The 23,571-nt window shown below is 38.4% G+C and overlaps 3 protein-coding genes across 3 annotated transcripts in view; 2 read left to right on the forward strand and 1 right to left on the reverse strand.

Annotated features, from left to right (window-relative positions):
* The window catches only part of LOC111344716 (uncharacterized), a 65,558-nt gene that overhangs the window by 8,863 nt on the left and 33,124 nt on the right, over positions 1 to 23,571 (forward strand).
* Positions 1,032 to 3,045, forward strand: LOC148726750 (uncharacterized). Its single transcript, XM_088727839.1, has 2 exons — positions 1,032 to 1,292; positions 1,435 to 3,045. Exons 1-2 carry the CDS (start codon positions 1,119 to 1,121, stop codon positions 2,485 to 2,487), a joined length of 1,227 nt encoding a protein of 408 aa, XP_088583965.1. The 5' UTR covers positions 1,032 to 1,118; the 3' UTR covers positions 2,488 to 3,045.
* On the reverse strand, positions 2,562 to 4,712 carry LOC148726751 (uncharacterized). The gene is made up of 2 exons (XM_088727819.1): positions 4,496 to 4,712; positions 2,562 to 4,300 (listed from the first exon to the last, which is right to left on the reverse strand). The coding sequence occupies exons 1-2, from the start codon at positions 4,606 to 4,608 to the stop codon at positions 3,037 to 3,039; spliced, it is 1,377 nt and encodes a 458-aa protein (XP_088583945.1). The 5' UTR covers positions 4,609 to 4,712; the 3' UTR covers positions 2,562 to 3,036.

A 23,571-nucleotide genomic window follows, 5' to 3' on the forward strand; every position in this document is an offset into this window, starting at 1 on the left:
TAATAGATAGATTTAGCTAAGCCTAAAAGCAGAGCTCCATTTAGTTTTTTTTTCAGCTTTTCACTTTATCTAAACTCTTCAACTCTGGCTGTTGAAGAGGTTATTTGAGGGGATTTAGAGGCCAGTCTGGGTGGGGGAAATTGATGGGTTCTGGGATGATGTTCCCAAAGCTTGCAAACTAATCAGCACGCACGCTACAGTCAGTAGTATTTTCAAGCAGCTGAAGACCTCCGTTGAAGTCCCTGATGTTTTGAACAGATTTTCGCGGATGGAAGATGTTTACTTCTCTGGATGTAGTTTTATGATGTCAGTATCAGTTTAAACTAGATGCATAACTGCATGAAGTCGGGCTCTCTTAGGGTACGTTTAAAGTAGCAATTTTTGTCACGACTTTCAAATATTTAATTAATTTTGTCTTATCCTTCTAAATAAACATCTGCCAAGTCCATCTTGGTGCCCTTAATAAAACGTTTTTAGAAGTCAATTCTTTACCATTCTTTACTATGATGGAAATCATCAAAATCACAGCAGAATTTCTGTTATGCAGTAGTATTGTATGTGGTGCGCTACAGAGATAACGAAAGACGATGTATCGTCTACATGCACAATGTGTAAATCAAGTTTATGCAAGGAAAATATTACCTTGCCAATGTTCTCAATCAGACCAGGGTACCCACAGCATGAACACTTTTGGGCAAATTCTTATTGGCATTATAAACAATAGTAGACAATGTTTTTGTGGTGCAATCACTGTATGATTTCATTATAGAAAAGCAAAGTGAATAAATAGCTACAGCATTACTTGAGTTAAACTTTGTAGTTTCACTAACACAGTTCTGAACAACTATGTTATTTTCAGCTTCATTAATTATTACTCCTTTCACCTCAAACATATCATTATGTATACTCTGAAAATAATGCACTGAGTCGCTAACGGACAATACTTCAAGCAGCACACATGTACCTTGGGAATGGCTTCTACCATATGAATCCCTAGCATGAAAATCAAATATTTTGAACCCCTCGTTTGTACCATTACAATAGAGTACCGAAGCCCTGACGTCACGTTTCCATGGTTGCATTTCTGCTGGATCTAAACAAACTCACATGTGTTTAACATGGCGGCGTTGTCGATAACATCGTTCGCAAAATACTTCTCAGATGAGCCTAAATCTTTAAACCGTGGCGAAAACCATTACCAATCTGGACACGTTCTATCTTTTTGCTATTGTGATGGAATTATCAGAGGGTCAGTGCAAGCGAGCATGAAAAGTACGACGTATAAAGTCACAGTAAGTGTAAAATTTCTATTACTCGATGTCTATCCGTTAACATCGCCAAACCAAAACTTATTTAAATTAAGTGATTTCGAATCTTCGTTTAAAGGAAATCTTGAAAAGTAAGCTTATATTTCTTTTTCTCTTTCCTTCGCAGATATATCTTCAAGAAAACGAAATACGTTCCACAGAATGCGAGTGCCCTCGTGGCGGTTCAAAGTGTAGTCACGCTGTAGCTCTGTTCCTTCATGGCTACCACAACTTAAGTAGAACTGACATCGAATGTCAGTGGAAGAAACAAAAGGCATCCGAGGTGGTTAAAACGGTAGAAGATCTGTATCCACCCAAAGAAACTAAAGTCCTAAAACGAAAAACTACAGATGAGGACAGAGAATGGCTACGGAACAAGCTGAAGAGATACGGCGAGTTCACAGGAATGTTATGGCTTTTGAGCCCCGAACCTGACAAAGAGAATCGTCTGCCGATCTCCACAGTCGAAGAAATCATTTTATCGAGAGAGTTTGTTGAAAGCGGACTTGATACAAATTTCTTGTTGGAAAAATTGAAAGTAAGTGAGCAGCAAGTGAAATCAGTCTGTGAGATCACGAAAGAGCAACGTGAATGTGGAGAGTGGCATGTGGTGAGAAAAGGACGTTTGACTGCTAGCAATTTTGGTCCAGTTCTTGAAGCAAAAAGAGTCACTCCTTCCCTTATCAAGCGTGTTCTTGGAGAATACGACATCTCTCGAGTGCAGGCTGTTCGATGGGGTGTCGTTAACGAGAAAGAAGGAATAAAGGCCTTCACCAAATTAACAATGAAAGTAGTAAAGGATTGTGGCCTTTGGCTACACAAGTCTGGTGTTTTGGGTGCATCACCAGATGGACTTGTTGATGACAATGCGATCATTGAAGTCAAATGCCCTTACACACATCGCAATTCAACAATTGAGGAGGCTGTTAAAGACCCTAAGTTCTGTTTAGTAAAGAGAGATGCTGGCTATTGTTTAAAACAATCCCACCACTACTGGCATCAAGTCCAGGGTCAGCTGTTTATAACTGGGAAGCAAATCTGTTACTTTGTGGTTTGGACAACAATGCAAACTGTTGTGTTGGCAATCCAGAAAGACTGCACATGGGAACCAAATCTTCTTTCACTTCAAGAATTTTATACAATTCACATGATTCCTGCACTTGTTGATGGTGGTCTTTAAATTTTAAGACTTTGTTGTAAAATTAATGTAGTTTTTTATAAAGTAATGGATTTGATAATACATACTTTTAGAAATATTTTTTAAAATATTGTTTTATTTGGTAAAATCATTGCAACTTTTACAACAAATATGCAGTAACTGAAGGGTGTATATAAAATAAAAATGTTCATGTTAATCTTAAAATTGTTTTTCTTTAAACAGCAACATTTGCTGGGGTTTTTACATTAGCTACTTGAGACAAGAAAATGATAGATTCATTGTAATCGTATTTGAATACAGTTGGTTATCTGAATTCATAATAAGACTAGCATAAGGGTGTGGTGGCAGGAATACTGATCAGAAATAAATAGTTTGTCATTAAGTTGTGTATCATGATTCCTTGTATCATGAGCAAGTAAAATAGGGTTACAAGCTTTTCACAGATCACACAACACCTGTCCACTCTTTGTATCAGAATACAGTTAATTGATTAACTATGATCAGACAATGCCAATGTATACCAGGCCTTAGTAAACTGATGTAAGATGATCAATATTTCAATTAAAATGACTAATCAAAGTCAACAGTGTCATTGGTTTCCTTAATTAATGGGTTTTGTAAATTAACTAAAGCACCACATAGCTGTATAATCTTACCAGAGAGGGATCGCAAGTATGGTGGCACAAAATTTAAAATTTTATAGTTCTTCAATCTAGCATTAGCACGTTCTACGTGTATACGACATTTTGCAATGCTCTTTGTTAACTTAACTTCACTTTCTGTAAATTTTCCATTGTTCAAGAATGGGGGAATGTTCACATATACACCATTAGGAACAATATCATTTATCAAAAACCCTTTATCCGCAAGTATAATATCCCCAGCAACGAAATGCTTTAATATTCCTGACTTTTGAACCGTTACTTTATCTGATACTGAGCCAGGGAAAAGTTTACTTACATAAGTTATAACCGCGTTGGGTGCCACACCAACAATTGTCTTAAAAGAATTCATACCCCTGTACGTTGAATATGTCAATTTTTGGTCACTCATAAGCTTAGGTGTAGCAACCTCGATATCGGTGCAATCTATTACCATACGACAGTCTCCAAATAAGCTAAATGAGCCTGGAAGTGAAGTTTTGTTTTTTTGTCTGGATGGAACAGCTATCTCCATTTGATCTTCATATAGAATTTGGTGCAAAACATGGATAAATGTTGTCACAATATTCGCTATTGTAGCAGTACTGCAACTAAAAAGTTCAGCTAAATGTAAGTTATGATAATTATGTCTAATCTTCATCAATGTTATCAATATTTGATCTTCAAAAGATATCTTGTCTACTTTCCAGCCACACACGTAAACAATATCGTTGCGGTATCTTTCGGCATATTCGACAACAATGTGGAACATTTCTTTGTTTGGGAGGCCAGTTTCCATGTTGATTACCTTTGAATCCATGTTAAAAGAGCTGTAGTTTCTTTTTAAGTAGCTTTCTTTTTCTTTCAACTCGGATACTTGGGTCTTTAATGTCCCTAGCTCTGCTTGTAGCAGGATATTTTCAGTCTGCAAAGTAGTGCATTTCATTTGCATCTCCTCGCAACTGAGCTCGCAAGGCTCGTTCTGGTTGCTCTTCGTCGAAGATTCTGAAAGGATCTGCTCGATAGTCGTTGTCTCTGGGACTTCAGTTCTTTGCTTTTTCCTTTTTGGAGCATTTCGAGATTCAAATAGTTTGTCTTTATTCCAGGAAAAGACCTCGGGGCCTTCTTCTTTACTTCCTCGGAAATGACAACTACAAACTCGAGCGCCTTTGCCAGGTTCACGATCAGCTCGTCTGGAGAGAGAAAACGAAGGTTTTAAACTTTAATCATAACGTAAAAAAAAGCTTTTTTTCTCTCTAGAGGTCTTTCAAAGGTATAATCCACAGGTCAGTGCACTTTTGAGTGGTTAAATAAAACCATCTTCCGCGTAACTATAACCGACACGTGGCCGTGCATCATGGTGGTCATTGTACCAAAAATCAACCTACCTTATTAGAGAAATCCATTTTCTTCTTTGAGCAGGATCTTTGGGGAAACGGTAAAAGCTGCAATTGTGACTTTCTGACTGATGATTGCAGTCGGGAACGAAGCATTGGCCCATTTTATGATGAGATGTAACGAAAGACGCCAAATAGTGTTTAGATCCAGCAAAAATGCTACCATGGTAACATGACGTCACACTTCGGCACTCTATAGATAGTAACATCAGTACACCCCACTGTTAATACAAAATTGGTGTAGTTTTCAGCAATAAGTGATTCAAAGGCTCTATGCAAAGAACAACAGTATTGATATTCTTCTATGGTGGCTTCTTGATGAATGGTACCAGAGTAGCTTTCACTGTACTGAAGTTAATAGTCAGTGTTAAATACATTTAGCATCAATGGTAATTCTGACTGCATTGAAGAGGATTGTCTGGCTAATTGAGACAAGCCTGAATACAACTGATTTCCAATATCCATAATTAACATAAGGTCATTGGCAGAATTAATTCCATGTTTGTTATTGTAAATCAAAGAGCACAAACTCAATGCAACACGTTGCCGAGAATTTTATTCAAATACTAGCTCATTACCTTGGCTATACGGGGCTGATATTGTTTTTGGTAGGGTCAATGCACATTGGAGCAGGACCAGGGTTCTTCAGTCTACATCAGTGCTCAGTTTATATAATTCGATATTTGGGTCTGATTTTTGTACAAGCACATCAAACTATTGCAAGTAAACAATGATAAATACCGATTTGCTCGACATTTAAGCTTCATTATCCCTCGATAAACCCAGCTAGAGCAGTTAAAGAAAAGTTTCATTTCATGTTGTTATTTTTTTAAGCTCATTCTCTGAGTATTACATTCATGTTTTTTAACTTTTTCAACCTTCATATAACAATAAAGCTCGGAAGACTTCGGTATGCTTGCACGGATACGTTTGAAGATAAACTCCTTCAGCTTTCTGCTTTTATTTCTCAGACATTTCAGAGTCCGTATTGGTAATCTGTTGGGTTCTTGATAGCGTTTAACCACATGACGATTCCTATGTAGGCCAACGGCAACATGAGATAGGCGATTTGATATAGCATGATTTTCAATAGATGGTTTATTTGATGTAGCAGTCATAGCGTGGTTCATGATAAAAGGTTCACTGGTAATGGTTCGCTCGTAAATTGATCTCTCATTAACCTCTCGGACCGACCTCTTCCGAAAATGCTCGACATCTTTTAGTGTGGGTCTACCGCGAGAATTGTGTGCGTTTGTATGTGTTTTGAGCGCGTTAGACTTCATTGTTTTCGCAATCAACGCATGCGCACTACATAGAATCTACGCATGCGCTGTTAACACGTCGGCGATTTGTGATTGAACGCAAGAAACGAAGCCCAATTTATAACTCGGCTGTTTCCTTCGGAAAGCCCGAGTAATGATATCCTACTGAGGGTGAATGATAATTCTTATTTGGGAAAATGAGCCAAAATCGAAAGAAACAACGGTAAACGACTTCAAATCGAGCGTTTGAAGGGTTTGCACGTGAGTCAGCGAAACATACGCCAAGCTTGTATGGGCTTCTCTTCTATCTTCTTTTAATGTGTGAATGCTTACCCCACCGATTTTTCTCTAACGTCTCAACCTTCCCTGATTAGTGTAGAATATCATTAAGAAAAGTCACTCTAACTCGTGTTTAAACGTTAACCTGTTATTTTCTAAGTTCTTTTCTTTCGACCATCTCTATTCCATGATTGTCCTCTGGCTGGAAAAAGATGTTATCTTTTATAATTTTTTTTTGTTTTTTTATTCGGTAACTTTACTGTTACTGCATATGTCAGTGCCTTCTTTTGTATAGCATCTGTTTTCTTGCAAACGAAAGTTTGATTTAAACAAAGACAAGCTATAACTAGAATATCGTAATTGAAACTTGATGATAATTGCACAAACCTAGAAAAAAAAGGCAGGATTTCATTTGTGTATTACTGAAAGTAACTCCAAACATCCGTCACGTTTCCTCTTTAACTTTAAGGTTGAGTTGACGTCGTCATTGGCCACATTAAACAAGTTGAAAAGATTTAGATGGTACTTTCCTATGATGCTACCAAATAAATAAATTTCTTGGAAGTTAGAATTGTGGCAACCTGTTAACATGAATCACAAGTCAGAAAAAGTTTCATTGATATGAAAAAGTGTGTTAATTCGACCATCTATAAGACTTTCACTGGTTTAAACATTTAAACATCAAAGTTTTTGATAACGTTTGGGTATTTGCCTTACATACGTCAACCTTACCTATTGTTTTCTATGGGCTTGCGCACGTGGGCCTGTGCACCATTATGAATAATCAAACAGGGAAATGGAAAATTTGTGGCAGGTACGCCATTCATGAATGCCATGTTTGGAATAAGCAAACAAGATTTTGATGCGTAGGCTGCGCACCAAACTTTAGAGTGTAGGTTATTAACCAATACCAATCCCTATACATAAAAGATGTTGATAGGGTCAGGGGAAAAATTTAAAAAAAAAAAGTCTTAAAAAGTACCTGTTGATAACTGACTCTAGGAAATCTAGGAATATTGAAAGGAATATCAAATTTGGTTGAAAAATGAGAATTCGGCATTAGGCAGATTAGCACGATTCTTAGAAGAACAAATGTGTACATATGAAAAAGCTTAGCAAACTTCTTTACGACACCTGTTAGTACCCGTACAATTCCGGTTTTGACTTTGAAACACACGTAAGCATGCAGATTTCTTATAAACCTTTACATTTATTTCAAGCCTGCTATGATATCAAAAGTTTCATGCACACCTTAAAAGGAGAACAAACTAATTCTATATTCTATTTCTTCAGTTTAGGTTAGTTAGGTAACAATGAGTCAAACCTTGCTAGGAAACAATCGAGAAATTTCTTTAACTAATTTATAAACTCAGCCTACCTGGATCGATAACCTTCACGTACACATTAAACCAGGTTTATGTTCATAATGGGAAAATCACCTCAATTTACAAGAATATAATGAGCAAGAGTTGGTACCGAACCATAGCTTTGTGTCTGCTTTTAAATTTTAATCTTCAGAGAGTGCCATAAAAATAGTAATTTGCTCATGCATAAATAACTATCTGCTGTAAGAGGGCAGACTTTTGTTTCTTTATTTAAAAAAATACGAATGTCATTATCTTGCCACGAGCTCAGTGGATACAGAAAGTGAATGAGATTGATAATCACTGTCATTTGTGCAAATGTCCAGAGGATTATGAAAGAGTAGGATATGGTCTACGCAACTCTCTTATTTTAATTTTTTAACCTTTAAATCCAAGGCCCTCTTAATCTCACCTTGTGCATTACAAAAAAGTACTCTTCCTCTATATGCCCCTAAACATTGAAGGGGGGGAGGCTGGTGAAAGTATAAACATGAATCAAAATAGGAGGGCATCCATGAGTTCCGTCCTAATTAAAGGAGAATACTTGCTTTTCTAGATATCACATATCTTCTGACCAATTCCTTATTTCAATGGTCAGGTTAGGTATGAGCATTTTTAAAAATACCATGCACTTTTGAAAGTTTGAGCCAGAGTATTTAATGTCATCCAAATAACATCACATGTGACAAAATTGGGGTAACTGCGAGAGAATTATATAATCACACAATTCTAAACTAAGGAAGTCAGGTTACAGACTCGCCTGCTACAACTTTTGGGGGAAGGTACAGAGAAATAAATATGGTAAACAGTGACAATTGATATAAAGTTGAGAGTTTGAAAACTGAAAGATACACATTACAATTATCGAACCTTATGCACCCTAGTGAAAATGGGGTCTATTATCACCATAACTTCTCCCATACATTCATGCTTACAAGGAAACATACGCATAAATACAATTGTGTCCTCAGTAATCTCATAGTTCTGAGTCATCTCACAGAAGTATTGCCTTTCGTAACACAATCTCATCTGGCTTTGCCAAACCTCTACAACGTACAGATGGGAAATAACATCTTAAAATTAACTTTTACTCCTACATCGCAAAGGAAGCCTTTAAGAGATGTCCTAATGAGAGCTTAATTTTAAGGGCAGAAGATTTAAAAGCGCTAGCAAATGGCGGGAGTCGTACAGGCCCTATGAACACCATCGGTCAACACCCTTTTGCTTTCCCGCCTTACCAGCATGTCAACTTATGCGAGGTAGAGTTATTCATTGATCAAGTGACTTCTTTTATTGTTCTTATTCAACTGTCCTTCGTTAAGTGATGAAGATAGTACATTTATCTTACAATACTCGCGATTAGTTAATTTGCTTTTTCTTAGGAAAGTAGGTTTACAAGTCGATTGAGTACATATAGGAAATGTCCTTGCAGTAGCAACGCTATGTAACGCAATACACTTATCACAACACCGTGGGACAGTGCACTCTGGTTGCTAGCTGCAATACATTCTGTTAAAAAGTGATGAATTAGAGAATTCGCATCCCCTATGTATTTTTCAAATCCTGATTATGTTGCTGCTCGCTCGCTGCGCAGCAATTAACTGAATCAAAAGTGAGATATTTTTCAATAACCTGCTTCTTTTAATTGTGCTCCAGAAACAGTACATGATGTTGAAGAGAGAGGAAGACAATTCTTCACACACTCTATTAGAGTCAACATAAAACCTAGTTTCCTAAAATCGTATGCATGGAAAGTTTAAAATGTGCTTCAGATATTTTACTAGTGGTACATATATGGATTTATCTTTCTCAATCACTTACGAAATGGTCAAAGGCAGTAAATAGTCATGAATTGCAAACTGATAACGTGTCCTGAAAACTGCCCGAAACGTGCTTCGCAATCTGTAAGCGACAGTTATTTACGCAAACCATATGCTAACCAGAGTGCTTGCGAGTACAATGCCAGGACCCCGTTTCATTACATCTCAATTTTAGAGACTGATTCTTGGGTTTCCAGCAGTAGAAGAAAGCGCTCGTATCATAAGCATGTTCATCACAATCTGAGCATTAATAAAGAACGTTTTACTCGAAATGTTGTGCAAAGAGAAAGTGTATGCGTGCTCCTCTCTTCTCCTTCCTATATACAATGTAATTTAACTATTTCTGCTAAGGTTTGGAAAATAAATAAATGAGATAAAAAAAAAAAATTAAAAAAGTGGCTCCATGTGTTTGTGAGGCGAACATTTCCTGTTGTTCGAACGCATCGAGTAGAAAGCATGAAATGTAGGGCTAGAATTTAATGATGAAAAAGAACAGTTCTCTCTTTTCGCAGTAGAAGTAAATCCAAGAAACCCGTGCGTCTGTTTACATCGCACCTTTGCGATTCGTTATTTAATTCTCAGATGTTTGACAGGTTCTCACCAGGAGGTGTGCGCACTCTGATTGCGCTGCATCATGGTCGTAAATCAAAAAGTGAGTCATTTGCATCCTGACGCGGTCGAGTGAACTTCTTTGGTGGCGGCGAGACAGCGTGAATATACCTGGATGATAATGGGGATTCACTGTCCATTGCCTTTCTTTCGAAAGTTAAAAATTTTGACGGGCCTGCGCGACTCCTGTCATTCCTCTGCGACGAATTCGTTCGTAGGAGACAACTGACGTGATTAAGACAGACTCGAAACTGCAATCTGTGTACGAATCTTGACACGAATGGCAGCAATTATATTACACTCACAGCCGATGGCGGAATGAATAATATCAAAGTCAGAAATTATTTTCCTACACGCGAGTTATTTAATAGGGACTCGGCCCTTGACATACAAACGCATAATAAAGAGACAGAGACTTGCCAATACACAAACTTTTTCCACCAAGCGAAAATAAAAGAAGCCCCATGCCTCCTAAGAACGAATTTGTCTCGCTCCACGCGCTCGCGCACAGAAGAAAATATTTAACCTTTTGTAACAAGAATCAAAGTGGCTATGCAAATCTCTGAAGGGCTTCAAACTAGGACTTACAACGAATTTGACCTTCTCGAAAACCGGTCTCAAATTGCATGCTAAGAAAACAGTGCTTGCGTTTGTCCTTGAGAACGATAGAATACGCGACAAATACTCCCAAAAAATACTTCACATTCACAATATGTTCTCTTCAGACTACTAAAATGTTTTGTTCCGACTACTAAAATAACTTAAAGCGAAAAAGCACATGTTTTTATATACCTTAATAGTGACACAACAAAAAACTGTCCTCAGTAGGGTGGTTCCGTCATAAGTCCAGTCTCACTGGGGGGGGCGTGAGATCCTCCCACTGCGGGTCCAGGCCCGAACACAATATATCGAATCACATTACCCATAGTGAAAGAAAAGAGAAACAGCCTAACTTTTGCGAAATGTTTAGTCAAAATCTGCCGATTTCTGTCGCTTTTACCGCCATTTTTAAAATATCGCTGCTACAATGCAACGCAATCGGAGGGCGCACACTGCCTGAGTTCTCACTTGACAACATAGTCAAAATCAAATTACTGCGCAGAGTTATTTGTAATCATGAACTTCGCTAACTCAACCTCATGGTGTTTCAAATTTCGGAGAGGGCATTACATGATTTCTTGCGGTAAAACCACGCATCTTGCACAGTGCGCGATTTTTTTAAATAAACAAAGTCAACCCTGCGGTAGTTAGTAAAGGAGTAAATGCTAAAAACTTACTTACGCCGTCCTCTATTTTTTGAGAACTTTCCAGCCAAAACAGAATCCGTAGGATGGCCTCTCTCCTGTTAAAACCGCGACTGTATTAAAACTTTCCATACGATAGGACAAGAAGTTATTTGGAGAATACAAACTTTCTGAAATATTATTTGAGCGATGAACCTACGCGAAGGTTTAAAACGACGAATGCCAAGACTTTTACCACAAAGTGATACCTTTTTTTTTGCCATCGTCAAAACAGAACTGAGTTATAAATTGAAACTAGCAGGAAACGATGATCGATAAAATTTTTTTACATTTTTTTGCGCCCTAGCGTGAGAGAAAACCAGTGGCTCCTTCCTTGGATCCTTTGTAGGTTGCTTTCTCTTTCTTGTTGACCTTCTTTTAGCCTGTTCTCTGGAGCTCTTAGCATTTCCCTCTCTCTTGGGTCTTGCAAGATATTGGCGTTTTTACCGTAACTTCTTCTTGTTATCTTTTGCTTTTCTCTTGCCGTGTTCTGCCTATTTTCTAGTCCTTTCAAACTTTATTTCGCGTTTTTCTTGACTTGCTCTACACCCTCTACTTTTTTCTTTCTTTGGTCGCTTTCAATCTTTTTCCAGCCTATTTTCACTCAAAACCCTTTTTCACCAACTTGAAGTAAAGTAATTCTCTTCTCAGAGCAAAAAAAGCCTTTGGCTCTGAGGCTGGTGGCGTTGCAAGTTTATAAGGAATAACAAAACGCCAAGAATTACTGTTCAACTAAACTCAGCAGTATGATCTCCCGTTCTAAATTCGGGTTTCTAATTCTTTGCTTGCGCAGCCTCGCATCTTCTATCCCACGTGAAGTCCTCGTCTAATGCCTAATCGCGTGCCCACCGTACGCTGCACCAAAGTTCGTCACTCGAAAGCACTTATCAGTTTCTACGGTGTTAACTGGCGCGCACGAATTGGGACTTTAGGGTACACATGCATTCGCGTGTGCACATTAACCTCTCCCTCTCCCTTCCAATTGCGTAATGGCTTAACTTGTGCACGCAATGCATTTGGCTGCGCATGCTTAAAGTAGCGCCTTGATCATATGGATGTATGGTGGCTCATCAAACCAAATTTTTTTGGCTTGATGAGTTACTAATATTTCTTAAAAGTATAGGGCTATGCTGCACGTACAACGCCGGCTGCGAGCTCCGCTATGACAGTACTCTCCATTCTACTAGGGTAAACTAGATTTACTCGAAGTAACTTTCATCGAGGCCCTAAAATGAAAACAAATGGGAATTAAAATTGTAAATGAACATTGAATAGAGTTTAAAAACCAGAATTGACAGGAGGTAGACCAGTTAGTTACATACATGAGCAAAGTATGGACAGGGAGTTGAACTCAGGGCAGATCCAGTGGGCGGCAATTTGAAGGTCTTGAACCTGGGACCACCAAATCATAAGACCAGCGCTCTAACCACTTGGCTGCACAAATCCCATAAAACATTCATGATTGTAGACCAAGATTGATCAATGGCAGTAAATGTATACCTGCCCCATTTTAGATGAAAGAGCAAATGCAAAATTTTTGTTGTTAATAAAGGAAACTGTTTGGTGTTGAAGAGTATGTGAAGTTGGTAGACAGTGTGGTTGGTTTTTGTGTAATGTGCGAATGGGAGAAGAGGCAATTATAAAACATCAGCAATAACCTTTTTGAATAATAAGTTATAATTGTATCGTAAGCTCATTTATGGATATAAGGATCTCAAATTTAAAAATTGATTTGGTTTAATAACCCCATCACTGACATTACATTACCGACTTCTGCTTGATATGTTTAGAGAAAGATGAAGTCCTTCCATCCTTCTACCATATCTAAAATAGCTTTAGAGCATTAAAGCAATTTATTTGAATTACTTTATAAAGTAACAGGTGTAGATCATTTACATAATGAGATGTTTAGAATTGATATGGACAGCTTCCATTAGAAACACTACACACATGTAAAATTGAAGAGTTTGTGAACAGTATCAGCCATCAAAGCAAAGTTATGGCTTGCGATAGCTCCATTCTGCTTCTTGTAGCTTGTAAGAAATATGGTTCACCAATTAGGTGTGGTCGATCTTCCAATCTTGAAACATGCAAATATTCATTATTATTTTGTTTTCAGGGATGGATTGGTGGGAGATTCTCCTCATCACATTGGGGGTGGCATTTGTTTTTGGCCTTGTCGTTGGAATATGTTGCTGGAAATTTGGGCCTTGTTGCCCTTGTTGCACGAAAAATAAGGGTTCGAGGGGTAAATATTGCACATTTTAATCTAAATTGTGAATTGAGTTTAATTTCAAACAATTTTGCATTTTGGTTTTCAGAGACTAAATTGACATATTTATATGCCTCGACGAGTTCATGTTCACCACGTCAACTACCTTTTTTCTTGTGGATGTACGAAGCGTAGCGACGAGAAATATGCATTAAGTGGCGTTTAGGGGTATTTTGTGGCGTTGGTGCCGCTTTAGGAGTCTGGGCGATCGATGGTTGAATATGACGGATCAATCGGGTAGGAATCTTGTGGGGATTATGGCTCAATTCTGTTTCTTGAAATCACCAGATCATTGGCTTTCAGTCGAAATCACTGCATTGTCTGCGCAATATATCCACAAGTTCAATATAGTGTCACATTGATTTAATTTCGGGACAGCGTTTGGCTCTGATTTCACTGTAAGTCTGTAATTGTCAAAGATGTTATCAAAATTAATGTAGACACCTTGATTATTAAACCATTTCTCGAAAGTTTTTTTTATACGTACAAAGCAAACGAAACAACATGCTAGCAAAATCTTCTTACTGTTTGTTCTCTTTTTTACATGCTAATGTAAGAAGTCCAGTCTAATGGGGACCAAGACGTGGAGATGTGAGTGTTGTATAGTACTAGCTAGTGAATTTTCTTTTGTTACCGGAATGTCGAATATTTTCTATATATTTGTCAATTAAGTTTTTGTTTTAAAAAACTTTGAATATATATGGATGGAATGATTTTGACCCTGCCTCCACTGACCGGGGAAGTTTTAAGCATGTTTCTTTTTCCCCGCTTTTTTTCTCTTTTTGTTTGTTTGTTTGTTTCACTATGTACATGTATGTGCATGTTTACTCATGTTTTTGAATGCGAGTAAACAGTTTTTTAAACTGCAGCATTTTATAAACCTTATTTAAGAGTTCATAACAGGGCCCACAGAGCGGATTTGCAAGTGGGGGGGCTAATGCAAACGCGTTAGTGTGAGCCAACTAGAGGGGTCCGGGGGCATGTTCCCCCGAGAAAATTTGAAATTAAAATCTTCTGAAATTGCTAGAAATGGATCCAAAACTGCCAAAAGTGAAGTTAATTTTTAATTCTTATAAAACAATGAGTAACAAACTGGCCTTCACGTTTGACCAAATTTAAATGAATAGCCTAACTTCTAATTTAAAAAAATAATGATTTAATCCGCCAAAAATGTGGGGGGGGGAGGGGGCTAAAGTCCCCCCAGCCCCAGCCCCACCCCCTGCACGGTCCCTGCAGAAGCAAAAGGTTCTAATTTAATTAAAAGTCTCTGTGACTTATAGGAAAGCAGGTTATTCCTCAGCCGACATCCAGTATGCAGCTGCGGGTCCTAATGCCAGCTATCGAGCCTCCAAGCCATCATCTTTGCCTCCAGTGACTTACGAATTTGCTAATATGAGGTCTGAGGGAAGAAGAGGGAATGGAGCAAGTGAACCAAAAGAGCCACTCCCACAATATGCAGTGGTCGATAAGACAAAGAAGAAAAAAAAGGTAAGGCCGGCAATGAGGTAGCTCTATTTAACGGATCTTACATTTAAATTGTTACAAGATCTTAGTAAAGTTTGTTTCATGAACGAATGATCAAATGCATGTATCACTTTTCTCTGTGCCATCATCATCTATACATGCTCGTGACCGCACTCTGCCGTTAAAGAAAATAACTTATAGTTCAAAAGTCGATGTAGGAGTTGTGCAGATTTCTCATTCCAAGAGTTACATTCTTTCTATTATTACAATTTAATTAATTCATTTTTTGGATGGACCGCTGTTGTAAGAATGCATGAAGGTTTCTGTTTCGCTCAACTACGACTTACATTAGTATGTTTTATTTTGTATCGCCGGCAGACACCAAAACCCGGTGAGCTTCAGTATGCTGAGCTTGGTGAACTGACAGGTCCTCGACAGAAGGCAGTACTGCCACGTGTTAGTGGGACGGATACTGTGTATTCAGACATCAGGACCTAGAGGATGTGTGCCGTTACGTAAATGAATCATCAGTAATCAAGTGGATGAGACAAACGTGGAAACAGTAATTATATTTGTAGCTTTATTGTGTCAAAATCATATTACGATGTATATGGTATTGTTTTGTAAAGTGCCTGTTGCTCCAACTGCAATCAAAACCGCTGAAACATTCCGCTGTCAGGAAAAACATGATGCATAATTCTAAGTTTGTTTGTTAAAACATTGTGAGAGAATTGTAATCTTGTGACATGTTATCGCCGGTCGGATGTTCCACCATTAAGCATAAAAAAGGCGTAGTTCATATCATATTATTCAGTCACTAGTTTCGTCACTATTCGAACGTTAGTATCTTCTGTGTAGCAACATACGAAAAATAAGAACTAGATGATAGGTCCTTTTCCTTGAAAGAGAGGTGCAAAGGCCCGAAAGCAATTTAAAATATTTATTAGAAGCTTTCGAATATAATATTGAACACCTTTGATTCTTCGGGAATTTTTACAATGTTAGTGCTTTGGAGATCAAGAAGCGCAGGAATACAAGAGAATTTAAGAAAACATACAGCACTTTTTAAAAACATGTTTTGACAGTTCTTCCTTCATACAAAGTACAAAGTTGAATTTAAAGTCTATAACAAAATGTTCATGGGACAAAGCAACACTAGAAACAAAGTAATGTATGCAATTACAAGGAAAGTAAAATTTAATATGAGAAAGTTAATGATTAAGTGTGGGTTGCCTCGAATGTGGATAGCTCCTTTGCTTTTAAGTTTGAGAGTCGTGGAAGCGTGATCTAAGAGCTAAAACAGTCATCAGAACATATAGGGCGACATTGTTGAGAATTTTGTAGATGTCTGAAAATGTGAGAGGTCTTATCACTAACCAAGTGCTCGTGCACACATGAGGATAAGTGACGAGAGGTTTCGCCAAAATTGTAAGTATTACTGCCCGCACATGAAAGCTTGTAAACCACACACGTACGGAGCCTTCATTCAAAGGGAGTAACCTACACTTAATCATCAACTTAATAATGTTCATTTAAACTTTCCATTTAGTTGCATACATTCTTTTATTTCTAATGCCTTTTTGACCCCTGAGCACTTTAAATTCAACTTTTTACTTTGTATGAATTTGAGCTGAAGATAACAGATTAGTTGTCGAAACATGTTTTCAAAAATGTTGTATATTTCTTTAGCTCGTTTCATATTGCCTGCTATTCAGACCTTTTGGTAGTACAAGAGAACCACATACACAGCGATACCACTCATAACTTTACAATCTTCTATTTGGTTTCCTCTTGACTTCATAACATCACTGTAGCTTTTTTCCCTGGTGTTCACGGTTTTCTAAGCTTGACTGTGAATAATTTTTGCATTATTTAGAGGAGTGGGTGTAGTTCAGCGGTTTTAAATGTACAGCTAGTTTAACTTGATTAGCGAGCTTACAATTTCCCCTTAGCTCTTCAGCATGTAATTTTCAGCGCAATCACTGCAGCTTAAAAGTATATTTTCCTAATAATCGCAACATGGTGCTACTTAGTAGCCAAGGAGTTGATTTTCAATTTATTTTCAACTTCCCACAATTTATCATATAAATTGCTGGGTGAGTACCTAAATTTTCACGCTAGTCAATTTTATAAAAAAATGCAGTTGACTATTAACAAATGGTAAACACCACAGCGTACACTAGTGAGTTATGGATGCACGCGGGAGGTTGCTAAGCACGAAAGAAGCGTAAGAGTCGATCGAGGCGATAGCCGAGAGCGACTCTAGCTTCTTGAGTGCTTAGCAAACCTCCCAAGTGCATCCATAACTCAATAGTGTATGCTGTGGTGTTTACCATTTGTTTTATAACATAACATTGATGCATTGTAGCTAAAGAGTTCCCTTTTATTTAACAAATCTTAATTGACCAGAAAAAAACAAGCGCGCGCGGAAAAATAGTCATTGCATTTGCTTACGTCAGCAGCGTACACCCATGGGCAAATTGAGACTTGCAAGGATGTGTGGCAAGTCGAATGTGTTGACTTTCTCATCTCTTTTCTTTTCTTGGTCAAAGTTGGAGCAGACCGTAGATATAAACGAGCGCCTCTAATGTGAAAGGTTATTTCTTTGAAGAGAAAAAAATATGTGAAAATATGTGAAAAGACTCGCTCAAAAGAAAGATGTAGGAAATCTCGGGCGAATCTGTCTGCTGAGGCACTTTTTTTGTGATGTTTCTATTTTTAGATAATCTTTAAAGATCTCAGTGCTATTTCTAGTCAAGCGTACCAGTATTTCATGTTAATTTTTTTAAAGAATGAGAGTTTGAGTAGAATTTCTTCGTATAATATCGGATAGGAGCATATTGCTTATGAGAATTTTAATCTGGCATTTTTTGCGTGATGATGGTGACTTCTCCTCTTTTCTTGACTAGTCATAAGGTGAATTTTCCTCGATAAATTAAGCATGATTTTCTCTTATTACAACTTATCGAAACATTAATAAAATGCACGTAAAACTCTAGTGAAGGATCCTCTAAGTACTAGGATTAGTTATCGGAGCTCTGCGATGTCACACGTACTGCAGATCGTAACGTTACTGCTTTGTGAAGAACGCCGATTGTTACTATCGGAGACCATTCGGACGGCTCGGAAGTGGTACTGTAAAACCGAGGCTTGTCATCTCTAATCAATGGTTTTTCCAGTCGTCGGTTCTGACGATCTTGTGTGACTGCGTTTGTCGTACACAATAATTTCGGTGCTACGCTTTTAACATCATTGGTAAAGGAAGATAAGGCATATGTTTCGTTTTGGATGTTTGAGATTTTTGATCTTGCCGAAATGAACTGTTTCCCCACCGTGGGACCATGGTGTTCATTCCATCGGCCGTGGGCCTGCAGATGCAATTGTTCTGTATGGGGGAATAGACTCCTTTGGCTGGCCACCTGAATATGACTAAAGGCTGATAGTTTCGAAAGAAACTGTTTGGGGCTGCGTCGGTGGGAGTAACGAAATAATTTGGATATATCAACAAAGTTGAAGTGGTAAATTGGCCACCGTAACGATTACAAAAGCTGACGTTTCGAGCGTTAGCCCTTCGTCGAAGCGAAGGATATATCCAGATGAATATGAATAAACCAACCGGAAAATCTTAGACTATTTCTACTAATCTAATCTTCGAAAAGATGTAGCAGAATACAATAAGTTGTGTCATGCCTGCTTGGGAAACCGAATCAGACCATACCAAAAGCGCCACTACAGCCATCTTAAAATGTGAGGACCAACCTGCCTCGTTCGTACGACTCTCGTCCCAGGCCATCCGAGTGGTTCGCCTTTTTTTCGGTGTTATTGGTTTGCGGTAAAGCGATGATTTTGGATCGGAATCGTGTATTTGCACTTTGATGTTTCTTTTTGCGTTTTGTTTTTAGGATAGGTGTATCTTATTTCGCAAATGTTTAAGAAATAGAAGAATCCAACAAAACCTTCAGTTATTGATTTTTATCATTAGGAGAATTCAGAAGGAATTTATTGATATACCCAAACTTTTCCCTTACTTTGTAGGGTTGATTTATTTGATTGCTGGTTTTTTTTTTTTTTTTTTTTTCTATTAATAGTGAAAGTAGGGATGGCGTAGTGGTGAGGGTGCTCGCCTCTTAACGCTGTGGCCCAGGTTTGATTCCCGGACCTAGCGTCACATGTGGGTTCAGTTTGTTGTTTTTTTCTCGTCCTTGCTCGGAGAATTTTTTTTTTCAGATCTTCTGGTTTTCCTTGCTCCGAAAAAACCAACATTCCAAATTCCGATTCGATCCGGAAACATTGGACAAGTAGAGTGGAATGTCAATTGCTAAACTTCCTATTTCCTATTTTTTGTTAAGTACATACTGTGTTTTTGCGCACAAATATAACCAAAAGAATGAGAAAACTAGTAATTAAACAACAGCTGATTGTAGTCAAATCATATGTTACTGGAATTCTGAATTTTCTCCTGCTTTTTGAAACGGCTTTATAGGTGCTTGCATAGCACATTGAACATATCAGAGAGCTTTCCGCGATTTATTGTCTTTAATTACCGTAGGTTTTTTTTTTATAACAGTAAGTGATTTGCCGTTTCTGAACGAGTTCCTTTTGATCATAAACAAGATGTTAAATGAGATGTTTACTTTAGAGTTGTAGTTTATTTTGACGTAATTTACTGCTAGATTGTAGCCACGTTATTCGGTTTTTAGTAGCTTCAGACTGCGTGGCATTGTACCGGCTACGCAGTGCGTACTGAGTGTTACCTCGAGTAAGAAAATCGCTCAAAATGCCTACTGTTTTCGGGACATTTACCTCCAGATTATAGATCTCTAATATTTTTATCGAAACGTGATCTGGAGAGCTTGATCGTTCAAAAATTACGTGTGTTTCCCTATGCGATGCTTGTGTGTATCGTGTTTAACAGTAAGTTTAAACCTAACTGTAACTTAGGGCCTGTTTACATGGAGGGAGGGTGACCCGGCTAACTGAGCTACCCTGGGCGGGCTAACTCCTCATACGTTTCTTTGGAAAACACTTGAAGCGTTTACATGCTAGACAGGGTAGCCTGCCTAACCGGGGCACCCTGTCTACTTGCGCGGGGCACCCGGCTATGCGGGATAGCTTTTTACCATGTAAACGGTTCGTGCCGGGCTATCCCGGCTAGTCGAGGAGAGATTAAAGTGCACCTGACCCCTAAATTTTTTTTTCACTTAAAAAAATCTTCCTGCTTTGGTGAGTATTTCATGGAAAAAACTGTTGGATTTGGTTAAATCCTCATTTTTTATGCCCTGTTGAAGTCGAGATCCGAATGGACCACGACCGCGTAAATGGGGATCTGGGCAGAGAAGACTTGTGACGTCACTTCGAGAAGACGCTCAAGGAATTCTCAGCTAGTCGTTGACCTGCGAAAGCCTTTCTAGCACTAGATCATTCTGCGGTATATTTGCGACCAATATCGATCTAACCTTCCAAACAACCAGTGAACTGTGCAAAATGGCGCGAAATACAGATTGTTGGGTTCTCGAAGTGACGTCACACTAGTCGCCAGACTCTTGATCCTTGAAACGCGGTCGTGAGTCAAAATGGCGGTGATTTTAATGCGATTTTCCGTACTTCGACGGGGCACAATAATTGAAGGATTTGACCAAATCCAAAAATTTTTTTCAAAGAGATACTCACCAAAGCGTGAATATTTTTTTAAACGAAAAAGAAGTAGGGGATAGGTGCACTTTAACCGCGAAAACATCGATAAACATGGCAGCAAAGTGCAGAACAGCAGCCCTAGGCATTGAAAAGCGGTCGCTAGTGGAATGAGCGAAACAAACATCAAACCTGCCACCAAAAAGTTGTTTTTGTCGGCCATTGTTTCTTTTGCTTAGCGACTGCTCAAAAGATTGCCCACGTAGCCCACTCACTGTCCCGGTTAGGTGAGTTACATGTAAAGGCGGGCTATGTTTTAACCCTTCTAGCCGGTTAGCCGGGGCACCCTTCCTCCATGTAAACAGGCCCTTAATAAACACAGGGATTACTCCCTCCCACTCTCTCCCGGCCCGTTGCTCCGATGATCTGATGCCTATAACATGACGTGCTTGCTTTCGAAAGAACGGAATAAAGAGTGAATGAAAACTCGAATCTGCGATCACTTGTTGTCGAGAGCGAGGTTCTTACTCAGGAATTAAACACAAGATATTGTAGCATTTTAGCTGCTTAACTTTATATATATATACATACTTGAAGCCGTTGTAATAACCTTATTTACATTTACTAACCACAGCTATAGCTATAATAATTGTGTGTGTATCTACTGCAGGCGGTTCTAGTCAATGCGAGACAGTTACCCTTATCTTTCTATTTTGCGATCCATCTGTGGAGAGGCAAAGTCAATCCACTTGTATCTGTCACGCTGATATTGAAGAACTATCAATTATTGCTTCTATACAGTGTAGAAGTTATGCTTAATAAATGCTGATTAAATAAATTTGATTTGATAATTTGAATTTTTGGATAAGTACTGTGTGAAAAATTGGATTTCGAAAGTTGTTTACAAATTCCTTTCCTAGAGGGGGGTCCTGAATTAAAGAGTAGACACAACAAATTAAGTTACTGAAAACTCAAAGGGAAAGAATCATTGGTAAAGTTATGACTTCATGTCTGCACTCCTAAATCCTCGACGTTTGCGTAGAACTGCTTGTCATAAATTTTCATTTAGATGAGTTTCTGCAATGGAGGCAACCATTTTCTTGAGAGGGTGATATCAGTGGCAATATCAAATTTATTTTATAACATAGTATTATAATGAATTACCGGCAGTTTGGAGTCTGAGGAAACATTTGCTTGTAACTAACTTAATTATACAGTTGACAACGCCCGCGGGCAAGATGAAGCGAATCCTGTGTTCTTATTGGCTACCCAAGTAGGCAAGATAAGCTCATTTCGCTCGCTCAGGATTGCCCACTTTGATCCCGCGAGAGAAAAAGTACGTGGAGCGGAATTACTAAGTCCGTAACTTTTGGACAATGTAGGCAACGAAGTCGCCAAAGACGGTCCAAGACAGTGAAAAAAAAAGAGAGAGAATAAACGACCCTCATCGGTTTATTGTGCTACAAACACAGTTGTCTTTCTTTCCTGGCCTTCGAAATAAAAAAGTCATTCCTGATTCTCATTAAAGGGAATTTTTTTTATGTTTCGTTTGAGTCATCATTCACCCTAATTAAGTCAGTCCCAATGACCTTTTTGCTTGAAACACTGCTGAGGGTAGATAAATCCTCACCTTAGGTAAGATTTTCTTGTTTTTCAGTGAATGTTGGTCTTGCATCCGAGTTGTTTTGCCAGCATCTCATCATGATCTGATAACTGGTGTTTGTACAGTTGAATACGGTTTTTAATCGTGAAAATATTGTATTGAAATCAGTCAGGTTTACGATGATCTGTAACGAAATAAAGGTCAAACCAGAAACACAATAACAAAACGACCTGGTAAATAGCATTTCAACTACCGAGCACTATGATTAGAAGCCTTATCATACCTAAAGCGCCAGTCTAAAGCCCTAGAATTTGAATTTTCTAAAATCGCCAACTGCTGTGCCTTGTGTTAGAGCGTGAGAGCGCTATTAAATTTTTTACTTTGCAAATCTGAGGAGAACAGTTGGCACATCAAACTCGAATCCATCTCGAAAAGAGTGAGGTTGACGACTTCATTTCCAAAGTTGGCGAGAAAAATTGACAAAATATCAGCTGTTAACCGTCGAACAGACTCAACATTTAATTTACTTCACGCGAGTTCACGCCTATCGTTACTTATTTGTTATAACATATTCTTTTGTGCTAATGAAGTATACAGCCGGCATAAACTTAAAGAAAAAAGGACAACAAAGTAGAAGCCGATGGAATAAAGACAACCTCTTATCGGTAAGTAACCTGCAGAGCAGGCGTCATTTGGACGAGCGTGTGCTCTGTATCTTCTTAGCGAAATATGGCTGCCATCTTTGAATCTAACGGCAGCGAAAGACTAGGGAAAGAAAAAATTGCACTAAGGGGGAGAGTGACAGTAAAAAATGAGGAGAGGGACTGGGGTGGGGGAGTGAATATTGAGAGCGAGTGCTCAGTATCACTTCTTAGCGAAATATGGCCGCCATCTTCGAATTTTAAGGCAGCGGAAGGCTGGGGAGAGAAAAAATTGTTATCTGCCAAGTAGCAATGTAAGCACAATTTGCATATTTTGATAATTATCGGATCATTTTTGGTGCTACAATTTGATCATTGTTCATCTCTACTCCCAAGCACCTGGTGACGTTAATCGATGTTTTTAAGTCTTAGTTCAAGTACTAGCATTTGTAGTTCACTGTGATCATGTGAATCACTGAGCGGCGTCTGAAACGGTCTGAGCCCGGGTCTGGGGTGCACCGGAACCGGAAGTCACATTGTCGGCCGTGTTGGTCCCAGTACCTCTCATCAGGCAAGGCTACGAAATACAAAATGGCAGATAAGCTACACGAGAGTATAGTGCAGTACTAGTGTGCATGTTAACATGAACCACATGTTTATTTGAATTTCATTTTGGATTTGTTGCGTTTCTTTCTTGTAGACCAACGGCTTCTAGATAAAAGATGTATTTTTGGGACTTATTTGCAATTTTTTCAAAGAGCATATATAATTTAAACTAAAGGAAACCTATGGCCAAACTCGTGGATTAAGTTATCTAGAGATGTAACATGTTGGTGAAC

The sequence above is a fragment of the Stylophora pistillata genome, chromosome 7 (genome assembly GCF_964205215.1).
Source record: "Stylophora pistillata chromosome 7, jaStyPist1.2, whole genome shotgun sequence".
In the NCBI taxonomy this organism is placed as follows: Eukaryota; Metazoa; Cnidaria; class Anthozoa; order Scleractinia; family Pocilloporidae; genus Stylophora; species Stylophora pistillata.

Coding starts and splice junctions, on each gene's coding strand:
- LOC148726750 (XM_088727839.1), top strand. CDS start 1,119: ATGGCGGCGTTGTCGATAACATCGTTCGCAAAATACTTCTCAGATGAG. Junction 1,293..1,434: donor GTACGACGTATAAAGTCACA/GTAAGTGTAAAA, acceptor TTTCCTTCGCAG/ATATATCTTCAAGAAAACGA.
- LOC148726751 (XM_088727819.1), bottom strand. CDS start 4,608: ATGGGCCAATGCTTCGTTCCCGACTGCAATCATCAGTCAGAAAGTCAC. Junction 4,301..4,495: donor AAATGGATTTCTCTAATAAG/GTAGGTTGATTT, acceptor TTCTCTCTCCAG/ACGAGCTGATCGTGAACCTG.